Genomic DNA, 19,240 nt, shown 5'->3' on the forward strand with positions numbered 1-19,240 from the left:
TCATTAATTAGAGAACAGAAGTACAGTATGTTATGGGTGACCTCTTGTACCGTTCTTGTACGTACAGTGCCTTCAGAAAGTATTCACACCCCTTTACTACTTTTTCCACATTTTGTTGTGTTACAGCCTGAGAAAAAAGAAGAAACCTGCACACTGCTCTTGCTAGTATCACTGCTCTTGATAGTATCACTGCTCTTTATTAAGCTTTACGTATCGGCCTCAAGGCCTTCGTCAGAGCTTTTGTGAGAGTTTTTAATTTGCACCCTTATGTAGACATAGCTCCACCCACATCTGTTCAATGCATCGAATGGGGTTGGAGTTGAGGGAAAATAAGCATGTGTTACCAAATATAACAATGTGCATTTCATAAATATTCTAATAAACTGTGTACATAAAACGTATTAAAAACGTCTGTAAAACCACAATGAGGACATCGACCTATCAAGTAAGAAGTATGTTATGTGTGACCTCTTGTACCGTTCTTGTACGTACAGGGCCTTCAAAAAGTACTTTTTCCACATTTTGTTGTGTTACAGCCTGAATTTAAAATGGATTAAATTGAGATGTTGTGTCACTGGCCTACACACAATACCCCATAATGTCAAAGTGGAATTATGTTTTTAGAAATGTTTACAAATTCTTTAAAAATTAAAAGCTGAAAAATGAAATTGTACTCTGTGTGCAATAATAGTGTTTAACATTATTTTTGAATGACTACCCTTATCTCTGTATACACACATACAATTATTTATAAGGTCTCTCAGTCGAGCAGTGAATTTCAAACACAGATTCAACCACAAAGACCAGGGAGGTTTTTCAATGCCTCACAAAGAAGGGCACCTATTGGTAGATGGGGTTTCAAAAAAAGCAGACATTGAATATCTCTTTGAGCATGGTGAAGTTATTAATTACAATTTGGATGGTGTATCAATACACCCAGTCACTACAAAGATACAGGCGTCCTTCCTAGAGGAATCAAACCGCTCAGGGATTTCACCATGAGGCCAATGGTGACTTTAAAACAGTTGTTTGTGAAAGGAGAAAACTGAGGATGGATGAACAACATTGTGGTTACTCCACAATACTAACCTAATTGACAGAGTGAAAAAAAGTAAGCCTGTACAGAATAATTTTTTTACAAAACATGCATCCTGTTTGCAACAAGGCACTAAAGTAAAACTGCAAAAAATGTGGCAAAGAAATTAACTTTATGTCCTGAATACAAAGCGTTATGTTTGGGGCAAATCCAACACAACACATGATTTTAGATTTTTAGTCATTTTGCAGACGCTCTTATCCAGAGCAATTTACAGTTCACCGCATCAAAGGGATGATGGACGGGGCCATGTATCGTCAAATCTTGGGTGAGAACCTCCTTCCCTCAGCCAGGGCATTGAAAATGGGTCGTGGATGGGTATTCCAGCATGACAATGACCCAAAACACACGGCCAAGGCAACAAAGGAGTGGCTCAAGAAGAAGCACATTAAGGTCCTGGAGTGGCCTAGCCAGTCTCCAGACCTTAATCCTATAGAAAATCTGTGGAGGGAGCTGAAGGTTCGAGTTGCCAAACGTCAGCCTTGAAACCTTAATGACTTGGAGAAGATCTGCAAAGAGGAGTGGGACAAAATCCCTCCTGAGATGTGTGCAAACCTGGTGGCCAACTACAAGAAATGTCTGACCTCTGTGATTGCCAACAAGGGTTTTGCCACCAAGTACTAAGTCATGTTTTTGCAGATGGCTCAAATACTTATTTCCCTCATTAAAATGCAAATCAATTTATAACATTTTTGACATCCGTTTTTCAGAATTTTGTTGTTGTTATTCTGTCTCTCACTGTTCAAATAAACCTACCATTAAAATTATAGACTGATCATTTCTTTGTCAGTGGGCAAACGTACAAAATCAGCAGGGAATCAAATACTTTTTTCCCTCACTGTATGTAAATTAGATATTTCTGTATTTCAAACATTTCTACTTTGTCATTATTTCATCCATTTTGAATTCAGCCTGCAGCACAACAAAACATGGAGAAAGTCAAGAGGTATGTATCTGTATCTACAGTGCATTCGGAAAGTATTCAGACCCCTTGACTTTCTCCATGTTTTGCTACGTTACAGCCTTATTCAAAACATTTATTAAATGGTTTTTTCCCTCATCAATCTACACATAATACCCCATAATGAAAAAGCAAAAACAGACAATGCATGTCTGAACAAAAACCAAGCCATGAGGTCAAAGGAATTGGCCGTAGAGCTCCGAGACAGGATTGTGTCGAGGCACAGATCTGGGGAAGGGTACCAAATGATTTCTGCAGCATTGAAGGTCCCCAAGAACACAGTGGCCTCCATCATTCTTAAATGGAAGAAGTTTGGAACCACCAAGAATCTTCCTAGAGCTGGCCGCCCAGCCAAACTGAGCAATCGGGGGAGAAGGGCCTTGGTCAGGGAGGTGACCATGAACCCGATGGTCACTCTGACATAGCTCCAGAGTTCCTCTGTGGAGATGGGAGAACCTTCCAGAAGGACAACCATCTCTGCAGCACTCCACCAATCAGGCCTTTATGGTAGAGTGGCCAGACGGAAGCCACTCCTCACTGAAAGGCACATGACCGCCCACTTGGAGTTTGTCAAAAGGCACCTAAAGGACAGACCATGAGAAACAAGATTCTCTTGTCTGATGAAACCAAGATTGAACTCTTTGGCCTGAATGCCAAGCGTCACATCTGGATGAAATGGTGGTGGCAGCATTATGCTGTGGGGATGTTTTTCAGCGACAGGGACTGGGAGACTAGTCAGGATTGAGGGAAAGATGAACGGCGCAAAGTACAGAGAGATCCTTGATGAAAACCTGCTCCAGAGCGCTCAGGACCTCAGACTGGGGTGAAGGTTCACCTTCCAACAGGACAACGACCGTAAGCACACAGCCAAGACAATGCAAGAATGGCTTCGGGACAAGTCCCTGAATGTCCTTGAGTGGCCCAGCCAGAGCCGGGACTTGAACCCGATCATACATCTCTGGAGAGACCTGAAAATAGCTGTGCAGCGACACTCCCCATCCAACCTGACAGAGCTTGAGAGGATCTGCAGAGAAGAATGGGAGAAACTCCCCAAATTCATGTGTGCCAAGCTTGTAGCATCATACCCAAGAAGACTCGAGGCTGTAATCTTTGCTAAAGGTGCTTCAACAACGTACTGAGTAAAGGGTCTGAATACATTTGCAAAAATGTCTACAAACCTGTTTTTGCTTCGTCATTATGGGGTATTGTGTGTAGATTGATGAGGGGGAAAAATCAATTTAATCCTTTTTAGAATAAGGCTGGAGTGTAACAAAATGGGGAAAAGGGGTCTGAATACTTTCCGAATGAACTGCTGCTCTGTTTTTACATCATTTTAGCAGACGTTTTTATCCAGAGCGACTTACAGGAGCAATTAGGATAAAGTGCCTTGCTCAAGGGCACAGACAGATTTTTCACCTAATCAGCTCAGGGATTCAAACCGGCAACCTTTTGGTTACTGGCCCAACGCTCTTAACCACTAGGCTACCTGCAATTTACCTATGACCTTCTTTGCCGCACCTGACCACACAACTGGACAGTAGTCCAGGTGAGACAAAACTAGGGCCTGTAGGACCTGTCTGGTTGACCGAGATATCAAGAAAGCAGAGCAGCGCCTCATCACGGACCTCTTCCCATTTTAGGAACCATTGACTCTATATGTTTTGACCATGATAGCAACTTGCTCAATAGCCACATTATTCAATAATATACCCAGATGAGGTTTAGGGTTGAGTGAGTGATTTGTTCAAAAAAGGTATGCTTTTAGTTTTTTTTAGATATTTAGCATCAGCCTATTGCTATTTACCCATTCTAAAACTGACTGGAGCTCTATGTTAAGGGTGTCAGTTATTTATTGTACTGTTGCAGCCGGCGTGTATACTGTTGAGTCGTCAAGCGTACATAGACACACAGCTTTTGCCTAGAATTTAATTTAAGGTACTCCAGAGCTTTTTACTATCATTCTTTATATAATTTATCTTTATTCCATATAGTTTCCATATAGTTTCCATATAGTTTCCATATAGTTTCCATATAGTTTCTTCATCTTTTTTGTTTAGTTTAGTTACGTTATTTCTCAATTTACTGTATGTTTGCCAATCTGCTGTGTTGCCAGACTTATTTGCCATTCCCTTGGCCTCGTCCCTCTCAGCCATACCGTTTTTCAGTTCATCATCTATCCACGGGGATTTGGGAGGGTTTTCACAGTCAGTTTCTTTATGGGCGTATTCCTTTGAGTAACTGGAAGAAGCAATTTCATAAATGCTTCAAGTGCAGTGTCAGGATGTTCCTCATTACACACATCAGACCAACAAATATTTTTCACATCTTTAACATAGGAATTATTGCAAAACCTCTTGTATGATCTCTTATACACTATATTAGGCCCAGTCTTTGGAACTTTGGTTTCCCTAGATATGGCTACTATATTGTGATCACTACATCCGATGGATGTGGATACTGCTTTAGAGCAGACTTCTGCAGCATTAGTAAAGATGTGGTCAGTACAAGTGGATGATTTAGTTCCTGTTCTGTTTGTAAATACCCTGGTGGGTTGACTGATAACCTGAACCAAGTTACAGTATGAAGCTTTTTTCTTGAGAGGACAGCTTGATGAAAACCAGTCAATATTTAATCAATGTTTAAGTAGATCGTCATTTCATCGTCATTGATGAGAGAAGTGGGTTATCACTGTTAACGCACCCAACGAATGCTCTCTAAAAGAAATATCAATGTCCATGGCTAGAGCAAAAACACAGCAGATTTACAGTTGGCACACTTCCTGTCAGGATAATCTGGCTTCTTGACCTAATTACCTAGTCTGGTTTATTTGATTTGTGATGGAATATGTTGAAATATTTATGCATTATATTGCAAAAAGTGGATGTTGGGTAAGTTTGGCAGTTGCTTTGTCAAGATGTACAGGCCCAAGGAGAATGTGACGTTTGCAGAGACTGACTTCCCCCTTGTCTGCTCTGTTCCAGGGAGTACAGGGCCAAGGAGAATGTGACGTTTGTAGATAATGGGACCAGAGTGGCTGCCTACCAACCCAAGACATTTGTGTTCCTGCCAGAACGCTCTGCAGGTGATCCTGATGTTGACATGATCACAACCATCAATATCCCAGCTGTGGTGAGTAACCGTGCTTTCACAGTGTTTTCGGGTTATGCTGAGTAAGTAGGGTTTTCAGGTTAAAATCCCACCCCCCCTCCCCCCCTTCTTCTCCCTCAGGCGGTGATGAACAAGGTGAAGGATAGTTTCTGGAAGAGTTCTATGGTATCTATCTGGATGAACTCCCTGAAAGTAGGCATGTTCATGACACGCTCGGTGAACGAGCTGCTGTGGGGCTTCAATGATCCTCTGTTGTCCCGTCTCCACACCCTTAACCCAGAGATCGACGAGTACTTTGGCCTCATGTACAAGGTAGGTGTCCACGAAGTCAATACAAAATGATAAATCTGACCTACTCAGCTCTTCACTAAGTTCTGTAAATAAGTATTTCGGGTACTGTAGCCTGGGAGTCACTGGACTTGAATTGTCTGAAAAGACAGCCAGCACTCACAAGAAAGTCATTACATACACTACCGGTCAAAAGTTTTAGAACACCTACTCATTCCAGGGTTTTTCTTTATTTTTACTATTTTCTACATTGTAGAATAATAGTGAAGACATCAAAACTATGAAATAACACATATGAAATCATGTAGTAACCAAAAAAGTGTTCAACAAATGTTCCGTATTGACTGACCTTCATGTCTTAAAGTAATGATGGACTGTTGTTTCTCTTTGCTTATTTTAGCTGTTCTTGCCATAATATGGACTTGGTCTTTTACCAAATAGGGCTATCTTCTGTATACCCCCCTACCTTGTCACAACACAACTGGTTGGCTCAAACGCATTAAAAAGGAAAGAAATTCCACAAATTAACTTTGAACAAGTCACATCTGTTAATTGAAATGCATTCCATGTGACTACCTCATGAAGCTGGTTGAGAGAATGCCAAGAGTGTGCAAAGCTGTCATCAAGGCAAAGGGTGGCTATTTGAAGAATCTCAAATATAAAATATATTTTGATTTGTTTAACACTTTTTTGGTTACTACATGATTTCATATGTGTTATTTCATAGTTTTGATGTCTTCACTATTATTCTACAAAGTAGAAAATAGTAAAAATAAAGAAAAACCCTTGAATGAGTAGGTGTTCTAAAACTTTTGACCGGTAGTGTATGGGGTATGTAATGATGTCACTGTGGCCTCATGTATAAGGTAGGTCACTAGGGAAGCTCAGAGGCGGAGGCTCAGTGGTCAAAGCTGGTTATAATGTCATTATGTCATTGCCATAGATACAGAACATTACATATTGTCAATGGTCATTGCAACCTGTTTTGTCAGCTGGGGGATGCCACAGCCACCTAAAGACATGTGGGTGATAAAATAATAATGTAATTTTTCCAACAATTGTTTACAGACAGATTATTTCACTTTTAATTCACTGTATCACAATTCCAGTGGGTCAGAAGTTTACATACACTAAGTTGACTGTATCTTTAAACAGCTTGGAAAATTCCAGAAAATGATGTCATGGCTTTAGAAGCTTCTGATAGGCTAATTGACATCATTTGAGTCAATTGGAGGTGTACCTGTGGATGTATTTCAAGGTCTACCTTCAAACTCAGTGCCTCTTTGCTTGACATCATGGGAAAATCTAAAGAAATCAGCCAAGACCTCAGAAAAATAATTGTAGACCTCCACAAGTCTGGTTCATCCTTGGGAGCAATTTCCAAACGCCTGAAGGTACCACGTTCGTCTGTACAAACAATAGTACGCAAGTATAAACACCATGGGACCACGCAGCTGTCATACCGCTCAGGAAGGAGATGTGTTCTGTCTCCTAGAGATTAACGTACTTTGGTGCGAAAAGTGCAAATCAATCCCAGAACAACAGCAAAGGACCTTGTGAAGATGCTGAAGGAAACAGGTACAAAAGTATCTATATCCACAGTAAAACGAGTCCTATATCGACATAACCTGAAAGGCTGCTCAGCAAGGAAGAAGCCACTGCTCCAAAACCGCCATAAAAAAGCCAGACTACGGTTTGCAACTGCACATGGGGACAAAGATCGGAATGTTTAGAGAAATGTCCTCTGGTCTGATGAAACAAAAATAGAACTGTTTGGCCATAATGACCATTGTTATGTTTGGAGGAAAAAGGGGGTCGCTTGCAAGCCGAAGAACACCATCCCAACCGTGAAGCACGGGGGTGGCAGCATCATGCTGTGGGGGTGCTTTGCTGCAGGAGGGACTGGTGCACTTCACACAATAAATGGCATCATGAGGAAGGAACATTATGTGGATATATTGAAGCAACATCTCAAGACATCAGTCAGGAAGTTAAAGCTTGGTCGCAAATGGGTCTTCCAAATGGACAATGACCCCAAGCATACTTCCAAAGTTGTGGCAAAATGGCTTAAGGACATCAAAGTCAAGGTATTGGAGTGGCCATCACAAAGCCCTGACCTCAATCCTATAGAAAATGTGTGGGCAGAACTGAAAAAGCGTGTGCGAGCAAGGAGGCCTACAAACCTGACTCAGTTACACCAGCTCTGTCAGGAGGAATGGGCCAAAATTCACCCAACTTATTGTGGGCAGCTTGTGGACGGCTACCCGAAACGTTTGACCCAAGTCAAACAATTTAAGGGCAATGCTACCAAATACTAATTGAGTGTAATGTAAACTTCTGACCCACTGGGAACGTGATGAAAGAAATAAAAGCTGAAATAAATCATTCTCTCTACTATTATTCTGACATTTCACATTCTTAAAATAAAGTGGTGATCCTAACTGACCTAAGACAGGGAATGTTTACTAGGATTAAATGTCAGGAATTGTGAAAAACAGAGTTTAAATGTATTTGGCTAAGGTGTATGTAAACTTCAGACTTCAACTGTATAAACACTCAAAATAGGTCAGGAGTCAGACAGGGAGCCGAAGAAGGAACAAGAATGAGTTATTTAGGCTATATTATTTCAATTATTTCAATTATTTCAAGGCTAAAGCCTACAAAGAAATACATTGTGAAACATTAGCGAGTGCAACACTAGACTGGTAGGGACATAAAGGGCTCAGACTTCAACTGTAAAAACTTTCAAATTATTTTCATTTTTTTCCCCCCACTCTGCAGAAAAATGGAAGCAATGATGGTGAATTTGTTTATCATACCGGGGAGGCAGACTTCATGGACTACGGCAGGGTAGCCACATTTAAAGGAGAAAGGTACTGAAACATATTGGCCCGTGATGACACACATGTTTTTTTGTGTTGTAACTTAGATAATAGACAACGTGACGCTCACTCACGGATCATTCTTCCAAAAAAAAAAGTGCTGGATCCTCATTAGTAAATTTCCTCATATGAAAGTGACTCCAAAAGATGCTGCCTGCTACAGCACATACTGGAGTCATCTCCTCCGAACACACCCTAGATTTACATTTTTTATTTGATGATGAGAAACCCCGTCATTGAGTAACTCTTTGGTGTAAAAGACTGGAACAGAACAGTCCACTGGTTTCCTAAGACATTCTTCACACTGCCAGACAGTAACAGAGGACAGGGGCTGCGTCCCCAAATGGCACCCTATTCCCTATGTAGTGCACTACTTTTAACCAGAGCCCCTATTGACCAGAGCCCCCCTATGTAGTGCTCTATATAGGAAATAGGGTACCATTTAGGATGCGCGCCAGGAGTCTGCAGCACCAGAGAGAGAGAGAGAGAGACTCCCCAGAGGCCCCTAGCCTAGCCAGAACACAGAGCTGTGTGCTTGCCACATCCTGGTATCTGGCCTTGTTAGAAAATACTAAATGAGAACTTCTAGTCAGCTAACTTCTCACGTCCTGCTAGACTGTGATACACTCAGTATGTCACAGGCAGCACCCTTTCCTTCCCCCGTTTGATTAGATAAAGCGCAAAACCTTGTATTAACATTATTTAAGTCATATGAGCCTAAACAATCAAGCGTTTGGGCTAGATGGTGCTTTTGTATTTTTATAAGGTATTGTTTATAAGGTATTTAATTGAGTTACATTTAGAACTAAATCTCGTGTTTCAGTAAACTGAGCCTGTGGACGTCTGAGCAGAGTAACATGATCAACGGTACCGACGGCAGCGCCTTCCACCCCCTGCTGTCCAAGACCGAGAGACTGTACATCTTCAGTCCTGACTTGTGCAGGTAGGCTACAGCACGGAAGAAAAAAAAACGGAGTACAGGTGAAACAGTCATGTCAAAAGGTCACTAAAACACACCACTTTAAACAGGGATTCCATTTCAATGCAAGTCAATTCAGGAAGTATAGCTTTTACGTAAGGAAATGGATTTGAACCCCGCAACCCTGCTAAATAATATCCAAGGGTATTGGGAATGTCCACTGCACACGGTCTCCTTGTGGTAGAAGGATCCCACAAGAACGTTGTCTCTCAGTCTCTCACCAAATGTTCCTCATTGAGCAATGGCCTGATAGAGCTCTCCTCATGGTTGACTTTTCAGCTGGTTGGGATGTGAGTGCTGATGAGGTAGTGGGACATTACATTTACATTTACGTCATTTAGCAGACGCTCTTATCCAGAGCGACTTACAAATTGGTGCATTCACCTTATAGCCAGTGGGATAACCACTTTACAATGTTTTTTTTCTTCGTTTTTTTTGGGGGGGGTGGGGTGGTGTCCAAGAAGGAACGGGTCTTCACCACTGACCTGTTCAGGAGCAGTATAGAGGGCAGATCATGTCAGAACAGAACAGAACCCTTACTAAACGGTAGGATTTGGGCCAGTTCCAATTCCTCATTTAATAAAAGCAATGAAAGCTTGTACTTACTTAATTAATTGAAATGGAATTGTCCCCAAACAACCTTGCTAAACAGTAGATCAAAGGCCACTGAAAACAAATGCACCACTTTAAGTTTACTGTTCAGTACAGTTTCACTGTGTTAAAAGGATCTCACTAGAACAGCAATGTTTCATATTGAGCAATGGCCTGTTTTCTCTTGACCTTTCACATGGTTATGATGTGCGTGCTGATGAGGTAGTGGGTTATTCTGGGCCCTACAACCTCGCCTCAGCAGAAGGGGAAGGAAATATTTTATTAGTGTCAGGGGTATAATATGTCCACATGGCAGGGATCTTGTGAGATGGTTATCATCATAACCTCCTGATAACTTACACATATGAACACAGACTATATACAAGTGACCTCCCTATGGCCCTCGTCCAGCTAAACTTTACCTCCCTATGGCTCTCGTCCAGCTAAACTTTACCTCCCTATGGCCCTCGTCCAGCTAAACTTTACCTCCCTATGGCTCTCGTCCAGCTAAACTTTACCTCCCTATGGCCCTCGTCCAGCTAAACTTTACCTCCCTATGGCTCTCGTCCAACTAAACTTTACCTCCCTATGGCTCTCGTCCAGCTAAACTTTACCTCCCTATGGCTCTCGTCCAACTAAACTTTACCTCCCTATGGCCCTCGTCCAGCTAAACTTTACCTCCCTATGGCTCTCGTCCAACTAAACTTTACCTCCCTATGGCTCTCGTCCAGCTAAACTTTACCTCCCTATGGCTCTCGTCCAACTAAACTTTACCTCCCTATGGCCCTCGTCCAGCTAAACTTTACCTCCCTATGGCTCTCGTCCAACTAAACTTTACCTCCCTATGGCTCTCGTCCAGCTAAACTTTACCTCCCTATGGCTCTCGTCCAACTAAACTTTACCTCCCTATGGCCCTCGTCCAGCTAAACTTTACCTCCCTATGGCTCTCGTCCAACTAAGCTTTACCTCCCTATGGCTCTCGTCCAGCTAAACTTTACCTCCCTATGGCTCTCGTCCAACTAAACTTTACCTCCCTATGGCTCTCGTCCAGCTAAACTTTACCTCCCTATGGCTCTCGTCCAGCTAAACTTTACCTCCCTATGGCTCTCGTCCAACTAGCTTTATTCTCTATGGCCCTCGTCCAGCTAAACTTTACCTCCCTATGGCTCTCGTCCAACTAAACTTTACCTCCCTATGGCTCTCGTCCAGCTAAACTTTACCTCCCTATGGCTCTCGTCCAGCTAAACTTTACCTCCCTATGGCTCTCGTCCAACTAGCTTTATTCTCTATGGCCCTCGTCCAGCTAAACTTTACCTCCCTATGGCTCTCGTCCAACTAGCTTTATTCTCTATGGCCCTCGTCCAGCTAAACTTTACCTCCCTATGGCTCTCGTCCAACTAGCTTTATTCTCTATGGCCCTCGTCCAGCTAAACTTTACCTCCCTATGGCTCTCGTCCAACTAGCTTTATTCTCTATGGCCCTGCTCCAGCTAGCTTTACCTCCCTATGGCCCTGCTCCAGCTAGCTTTAAATACTGTAATCTTTATTTTCAAAATACTTTTCTATACCATTTTTTTTATAGAGGTTCACATTTTGTGGCTCCCCTTTCACCCTGCATTGTTATCAGAAGTCTGATAGCACTATGGTGTGATAAAAGCGTCTGCTAAATGAACTAAATATAAATGTATATGTAAACTGAACAATTGCAAAGCATGCTGAGTATTATTCTAATGAACTCCGCACCGAAACGATACCCAGTGTTCTTTGCAGTTCATTTCTCATGTTCCTTTTCACACCTACATTTTGGTCATTTAGCAGACATTCATATCCAGAGTGACTTGCTCAACTAAGTTAGTTAAACAACAACATCTCACAGTCATAGCAAGTAAAACGTTTTTGTAACTGTTACTGAGATTGTTGTTGGTGTTCGGGCCAGGCTACTTGCAAATGTATTTTGTAGTTTATTTTGATACATTGATCTTTATGGTATTTTGTATCTGTATTTTGTAATTGTATTTAGTAATTGTTGCCCATCCTTGCGTTTATTTTGACACGCCCATCAAACCCCTTTGTGTCTCTATTTGACTTTTCACCTAAATATATGAGACTCTCCCCTTGTTGTTGATTGGTGGAGTGTGTGGGTGGGGGGCGGTCTATTTTAGCTGGGAACCTTGACCTAAAAAACTGGGACTAGTCGACTACTACAAACTTCCTCCCCCCTTTGTTGAGGGTGGGCGGAAAGAATCTGCTGGATTGGCATGTGCATCTGCCGTTTTCATCAGGAGCACAGTTTGAACTCGTCAAGCCTCCAATGAATGTTTGGAAAACCCTTTCACCTTCTTAGTCACATGAGTAGCAGCGACCGAACGACTGGTCATCTGTGTTATTGTGGCTAAAGGGGACATCCCACCTTCCACTGACTACGTCCCAAATGGCATCCTATTTCCAGTGGCTCCCAGCCCACTTCCTGTTATTTGTATCATATTTATAATAGGAAGTTGTTGTTCCAGTCATTAGTCATGTCCAACAAACTTTATACACACATTGTTTATACCCACATTGTTTTGAGTATTAGAGAAGAGCTGATGCGCGTCAGCAGAAAGACCTTTGCCAAAGATCCAAGGGGCAAGTCAACCGGAGGTGTTAGTTTTGGGGGTCAATTCCTTTTGCAATTTCACTTAACTTCCAAAGTTTATGCACTATGTTCCACATCAGGGAAATGTTAATCTCATGAAAAAAAAGGTGTAAACACATGTAAATAGAGTTAAATTCGCTAGCTAGTGCATTTGAGATTGTGGGATTAGGGGATTCTGGGTTGTGAGATTAGGGGATTCTGGGTTGTTAGATTAGGGGAACGACATAATGATCAACGAGAGGTACCAGCAGGGTTTGGGTCAGTTCCATTCGGAATTGACAACGGGTGCTGTAGGTGGGTGTGGTGCAGGAATCAGGCGCAGGACGCAGAAACTTAGTCCAAAAGACTTTAGTGAACAAACACTTAGAACACGAGCCAAAGAGCCCAGAGGCGAGAAAATACGCACACAGGCGTAAAACAAAATGCGCACTAACATGTGCGAGAACCCTCCCAAACAGAGGAGGAAAACAACGAAGCACAGACAACCAACAGTGGCGCAATCACACACAACACATGACAAACACAACGAGAACTTATAGGACAAATAATGAACGCTAAACGATAACAGGTGTACAACATCAAGACGAAACCAAACGAACATCGAAACATACAACGGTGGCAGCTAGTACTCCGGAGACGACGACCGCCGAAGCCTGCCCGAGCAAGGAAGAGAGGCAGCCTCGGCCGAAACCGTGACAGGAATTTCAGTTTCCTTCCTGAATTGAAATGGAAAGTAGTAGGAACTGTATATAGTATGAAATATGAATCTAAAAACGGTAACATTTCTCAGTTCTTTGTAACCTCATGGTTTGGTTGTTTGTTTGGTTGGTTGGTGGATTATTTGATTTATTTATTGTTTGTTGTGATCCTCAGGTCCATCTTCATGGAGTTTGAGAAGGATGTGTGGGTGAAGGGGCTCCCAGCGTATCGTTTCACCCCTCCTCGTGATGTCCTGGCCAGCAAGGAGGAGAACCCAGCCAACGAAGGATTCTGTGTCTCCCCCAAAGAGTGCCTGGGTACCGGCTTGCTCAAAGTCAGCGTATGCCGAAAAGGTAGGTGCACCTCTACCTCCACCTCCACCTCCACCTCCACCTCCACCTCCACCTCCACCTCCACCTCCACCTCCACCTATCTGTCTATCTCTACCTCCTCTCCTCTCCACCTCTCTACCTCCTCCTCTCCACCTCTCTACCTCCTCCTCTCCACTCCTCCTCCTCTCCTCTCCACTCCTCCACCTCTCCTCTCCACCTCTCTACCTCCTCCTCTCCACTCCTCCTCCTCTCCTCTCCACTCCTCCTCCTCTCCTCTCTACCTCTCTACCTCCTCCTCTCCACTCCTCCTCCTCTCCTCTCCACTCCTCTCCTCTCTACCTCTCTACCTCCTCCTCTCCCCTCCTCTCCTCTCCTCTCCTCTCCTCTCCTCTCCTCTCCTCTCCTCTCCTCTCCTCTCCACTCCACTCCTCCCCTCCTCTCCTCTCCACTCCTCCTCCTCTCCTCTCCACCTCTCTACCTCCTCCTCTCCACTCCTCCTCTCCTCCACCCTCCACTCTCTCCTCCTCCTCTCCTCTCCTCTCCTCCTCTCCTCTCCTCTCCACTCCTCCACCTCTCCTCCTCCTCTCCTCTCCACTCCTCCTCCTCTCCTATCCACCTCTCTACCTCCTCCTCTCCACTCCTCCTCTCCTCTCCTCTCCACTCCTCCACCTCTCCTCCTCCTCTCCTCTCCACTCCTCCTCTCCTCTCTCTCTCCTCTCCACTCCTCCTCCTCTCCTCTCCACTCCTCCTCCTCTCCTCTCCACTCTCTACCTCCTCCTCTCCACTCCTCCTCCTCTCCTCTCCACTCCTCCTCCTCCCCTCTCTACTCCTCCACCTCTCCTCTCCACTCCTCCACCTCTCCTCTCCACCTCTCTACCTCCTCCTCTTCTCTCCTCTCCACTTCTCCTCTTCTCCTCTCCTCTCCACTTCTCCACCTCTCCTCTCCACTTCTCCACCTCTCCTCTCCACTTTTCCTCCTATCCACTTCTCTACCTCTTCTCTCCACTTCTCCACCATTCCTCTCCACTTCTCCACCTCATCTCTCCTCTCCACTTCTCCACCTCTCCTCTCCACTTCTCCACCTCTCCTCTCCTCTCCACTTCTCCACCTCTCCTCTCCAATTCTCCACCTCTCCTCTCCACTTCTCCACCTCTCCTCTCAACTTCTCCACTTCTCTACCTCTCCTCTCCACTTTTCCACCTCTCCTCTCCACTTCTCCTCCTCTCTGCACTTCTCCACCTCTCCTCTCCACTTATCCACCTCTCCTTTCCTCTCTGCACTTCTCCACCTCTCCTCTCCACTTATCCACCTCTCCTTTCCTCTCCATTTCTCCACCTCTCCTCTCCACTTCTCCTCCTCTCTGCACTTCTCCACCTCTCCTCTCTGCACTTCTCCACCTCTCCTCTCCACTTCTCCACCTCTCCTCTCCACTTCTCCACCTCTCCTCTCCACTTCTCTTCCTCTCCTCTCCACTTCTCCACCTCTCCTCTCCACTTCTCCTCCTCTCCTCTCCACTTCTCCACATCTCCTCTCACTTCTCCACCTCTCCTCTTCTCTCCACTTCTCCACCTCTCCTCTCCTTTCCACTTCTCCACCTCTCCTCACCACTTCTCCTCCTCTCCTCTCCACTTCTCCACCTATCCTCTCCACTTCTCCTCCTCTCTGCACTTCTCCACCTCTCCTCTCCACTTCTCCTCCTCTCCTCTCCACCTCTCCTCTCCACTCCTCCTCCTCTCCTCTCCACTTCTCCTCCTCTCCTCTCCACTTCTCCACCTCTCCTGTCCACTTCTCCACCTCTCCTCTCCACTTCTCCTCCTCTCCTCTCCACTTCTCCTCCTCTCCTCTCCACTTCTCCTCCTCTCCTCTCCACTTCTCCACATCTCCTCTCACTTCTCCACCTCTCCTCTTCTCTCCACTTCTCCACCTCTCCTCTCCTCTCCACTTCTCCACCTCTCCTCACCACTTCTCCTCCTCTCCTCTCCACTTCTCCACCTATCCTCTCCACTTCTCCTCCTCTCTGCACTTCTCCACCTCTCCTCTCCACTTCTCCTCCTCTCCTCTCCACCTCTCCTCTCCACCTCTCCTCTCCACTCCTCCTCCTCTCCTCTCCACTTCTCCTCCTCTCCTCTCCACTTCTCCACCTCTCCTGTCCACTTCTCCACCTCTCCTCTCCTCTCCTCTCCTCTCCTCTCCTCTCCTCTCCTCTCCTCTCCTCTCCTCTCCTCTCTCTCTCCTCTCTCTCCTCTCCTCTCCTCTCTCCTCTCCTCTCCTCTCCTCTCCCTCTCCTCTCCTCTCCTCTCCTCTCCTCTCCTCTCCTCTCCTCTCCTCTCCACCTCTCCTCTCCTCTCCACTTCTCCACCTCTCCTCTCCTGTCCACTTCTCCACCTCTCCTCTCCACTTCTCCTCCTCTCCTCTCCACTTCTCCTCCTCTCCTCTCCACTTCTCCTCCTCTCCTCTCCTCCTCTCCTCCTCTCCTCTCCACTTCTCCTCCTCTCCTCTCCACCTCTCCTCTCCCACTTCTCCACCTCTCCTCTCCTGTCCACTTCTCCACCTCTCCTCTCCACTCTCCACCTCTCCTCTCCTCCTCCTCCTCTCTCTCTCCTCTCTCCTCTCCTCTCACTTCTCTCTCCTCTCCTCTCCTCTCCTCTCCTCTCTCCTCTCCCTCTCCTCTCCTCTCTCTCTCTCCTCTCCTCTCCCCCTCTCCTCTCTCCACTTCTCCTCCTCTCCTCCTCTCCTCCTCTCCTCTCCTCTCCACCTCTCCACCTCTCTGCATTTCAGCCAGGTGTAATAGGAACTATTCATTTAACTTCAGGTCAGTTCAGGAGACAAATTGAAATATAATAAATACATTGATTGGTTTAATATTTCATACGTATAAAAATGATGTAACGTTACAATCTCACTCATATCTCCCCAATGTCCTTTGTTGTCCTCCCAAACCCCAGAATACACACACACACACACAGACACACACCAACACACACAGAAACACACAGACACACACACACAAATACATACACCCATGTGATTCAGCTCCCCCCTGACTCAACCCCCCCAGAATCATCTGACCAGGCCTGGCCCACTAACTGAGTAGGCGGGTTGCCGGGCGGGAAGGCGATAAGCCCTGTCACCTGACTGTGGTCTGGGAATGAGCAGGAGAAGTTAGTCCTCCTAATCTTCTAGGGCGCACTACTTTTGACCAGAGCCCAAATGGCACCCTATTCCCTACATAGTGCACTACTTTTGACCAGGGCCCATAGTAGTGCACTGGATAGGGAATAGGGTGCCCTCGTGTCCCTGGTTGTGTCCCAGTTAGAGTCTCCCTGGTGATTTACGACCAGTCATTTACTGAAACGCATTAGTGGGTTGCCAAGCCAAGGTTGCCAAGGTTGCCATACCAAAGGAAACAAACACTCACTCACACACACACTCACTCACTCATTCACTCACTCACTCACTCACTCACACACTCACACACTCACTCACACACTCACTCACACACTCACTCACTCACTCACTCGTCCACGTTTAAGAGAGGAAACCCTTTAATTGATCCGTGTGTGGATAGGCGTCGTTCACCATCAGGCCTGGGTTCAAATGCTATTTGAAATAATTCAAAATACTTTATCTGGGCTTGATTGAGTTTGCCTGGCTTAAAGGGATACTTCAGATTTTATCTACTTCCCCAGAGTCAGATGAACTCGTGGATACCATTTTTATGTCTCTGCATCCAGCATGAAGGAAGTTAGAGGTAGTTTCGCGAGCCAATGCTAACTAGCATTAGCGCAATGAGTGGAAGTATATTGTATTTGCTAGCAACTTCCTTCAAACTGCACACAGAGACATAAAAAGGGTATTCACAAGTTCATCTGACTCCGGGGAAGTACATAATGGCCCCCCGAAGTATCTCTTTAATGGGACCAATAGAATTGCCGATCAGGCAGGCTAGAGCAAACGGTCAAGTATTTGAAAGCTTTCAAATAGTATTTGAACCCTGTCTGTCCACCATAATAAACCTGTGACCGTTCCCCTACTTCTGTTTAGTTCATATGCTGATCACCAGGCAAGGACAGGGGAAGTGAGGGGGGGGCGGCGTAGGTATTTGACCTTGTCTGTGTCCCAAATGACACCCTATTCCCTATGTAGAGCACTACTCCACTTCCCATAGGGCTCTGGTCAAAAGTAGTGCACTATATAGGGAATAGGGTACCATTTGCGACGCACCTTGAGTTATGAAGTTGTGTGTGTTAGCATGCTAACGCCCTCTCCGTCAGGTGACTGTTGTCACAGCTTACTGTTGCCAAACACTGGAGTAAAAAAAACATCACCTCTGTTCTACTTCCCCCACACGTATTGTAACGAAAACAGAATCCCCTGGACTCTCCAGCTCAGACACCAGGGATGTCTCCAAATGGCGCCCCTGAGGGGAGAGGGACTAGCTGTCTTCTGAGGGGAGAGGGACTAGCTGTCCTCTGAGACTAGAGGGACTAGCTGTCCTCTGAGGGGAGAGGGACTAGCTGTCCTCTGAGGGGAGAGGGACTAGCTGTCCTCTGAGGGTAGAGAGACTAGCTGTCTTCTGAGGGGAGAGGGACTAGCTGTCTTCTGAGACTAGAGAGACTAGCTGTCTTCTGAGGGGAGATGGACAAGCTGTCCTCTGAGGGGAGAGGGACTAGCTGTCCTCTGAGGGGAGAGGGACTAGCTGTCCTCTTAGGGGAGAGGGACTAGCTGTCTTCTGAGGGGGAGAGGGACTAGCTGTCCTCTGAGACTAGAGGGACTAGCTGTCTTCTGAGGAGAGAGGGACTAGCTGTCTTCTGAGGGGAGAGGGACTAGCTGTCTTCTGAGGGGAGAGGGACTAGCTGTCTTCTGAGGGGAGAGGGAATAGCTGTCTTCTGAGGGGAGAGGGGCTAGCTGTCCTCTGAGGGGAGAGGGACTAGCTGTCCTCTGAGACTAGAGGGACTAGCTATCTTCTGAGGGGAGAGGGACTAGCTGTCTTCTGAGACTAGAGAGACTAGCTGTCCTCTGAGGGGAGAGAGACTAGCTGTCTTCTGAGGGGAGAGGGACTAGCTGTCTTCTGAGACTAGAGAGACTAGCTGTCTTCTGAGGGGAGATGGACTAGCTGTCCTCTGAGGGGAGAGGGACTAGCTGTCCTCTGAGGGGAGAGGGACTAGCTGTCCTCTGAGGGGAGAGGGACTAGCTGTCTTCTGAGGGGGAGAGGGACTAGCTGTCCTCTGAGACTAGAGGGACTAGCTGTCTTCTGAGGGGAGAGGGACTAGCTGTCTTCTGAGGGGAGAGGGACTAGCTTGTCCTCTGAGGGGGAGAGGACTAGCTGTCCTCTGAGACTAGAGGGACTAGCTGTCCTCTGAGGGGAGAGGACTAGCTGTCCTCTGAGGGGAGAGGGACTAGCTGTCCTCTGAGGGTAGAGAGACTAGCTGTCTTCTGAGGGGAGAGGGACTAGCTGTCTTCTGAGACTAGAGAGACTAGCTGTCTTCTGAGGGAGATGGACTAGCTGTCCTCTGAGGGGAGAGGGACTAGCTGTCCTCTGAGGGGAGAGAGACTAGCTGTCTTCTGAGGGGAGAGGGACTAGCTGTCTTCTGAGACTAGAGAGACTAGCTGTCTTCTGAGGGGAGATGGACTAGCTGTCCTCTGAGGGGAGAGGGACTAGCTGTCCTC

General features: G+C 45.8%; 1 protein-coding gene across 1 annotated transcript in view; it reads left to right on the top strand.

Moving 5' to 3' along the window:
• Positions 1–19,240, top strand: part of LOC121573386 (lysosome membrane protein 2) — a 42,855-nt gene that overhangs the window by 16,591 nt on the left and 7,024 nt on the right. The window contains exons 3-7 of the mRNA XM_041885327.1: positions 5,039–5,186; positions 5,286–5,477; positions 8,235–8,326; positions 9,159–9,278; positions 13,413–13,591. Coding sequence (XP_041741261.1) covers positions 5,039–5,186; positions 5,286–5,477; positions 8,235–8,326; positions 9,159–9,278; positions 13,413–13,591 — 731 coding nt within the window. The remainder of the gene's footprint in view (positions 1–5,038; positions 5,187–5,285; positions 5,478–8,234; positions 8,327–9,158; positions 9,279–13,412; positions 13,592–19,240) is intronic.

The sequence above is a fragment of the Coregonus clupeaformis genome, chromosome 9, assembly GCF_020615455.1.
Source record: "Coregonus clupeaformis isolate EN_2021a chromosome 9, ASM2061545v1, whole genome shotgun sequence".
In the NCBI taxonomy this organism is placed as follows: Eukaryota; Metazoa; Chordata; class Actinopteri; order Salmoniformes; family Salmonidae; genus Coregonus; species Coregonus clupeaformis.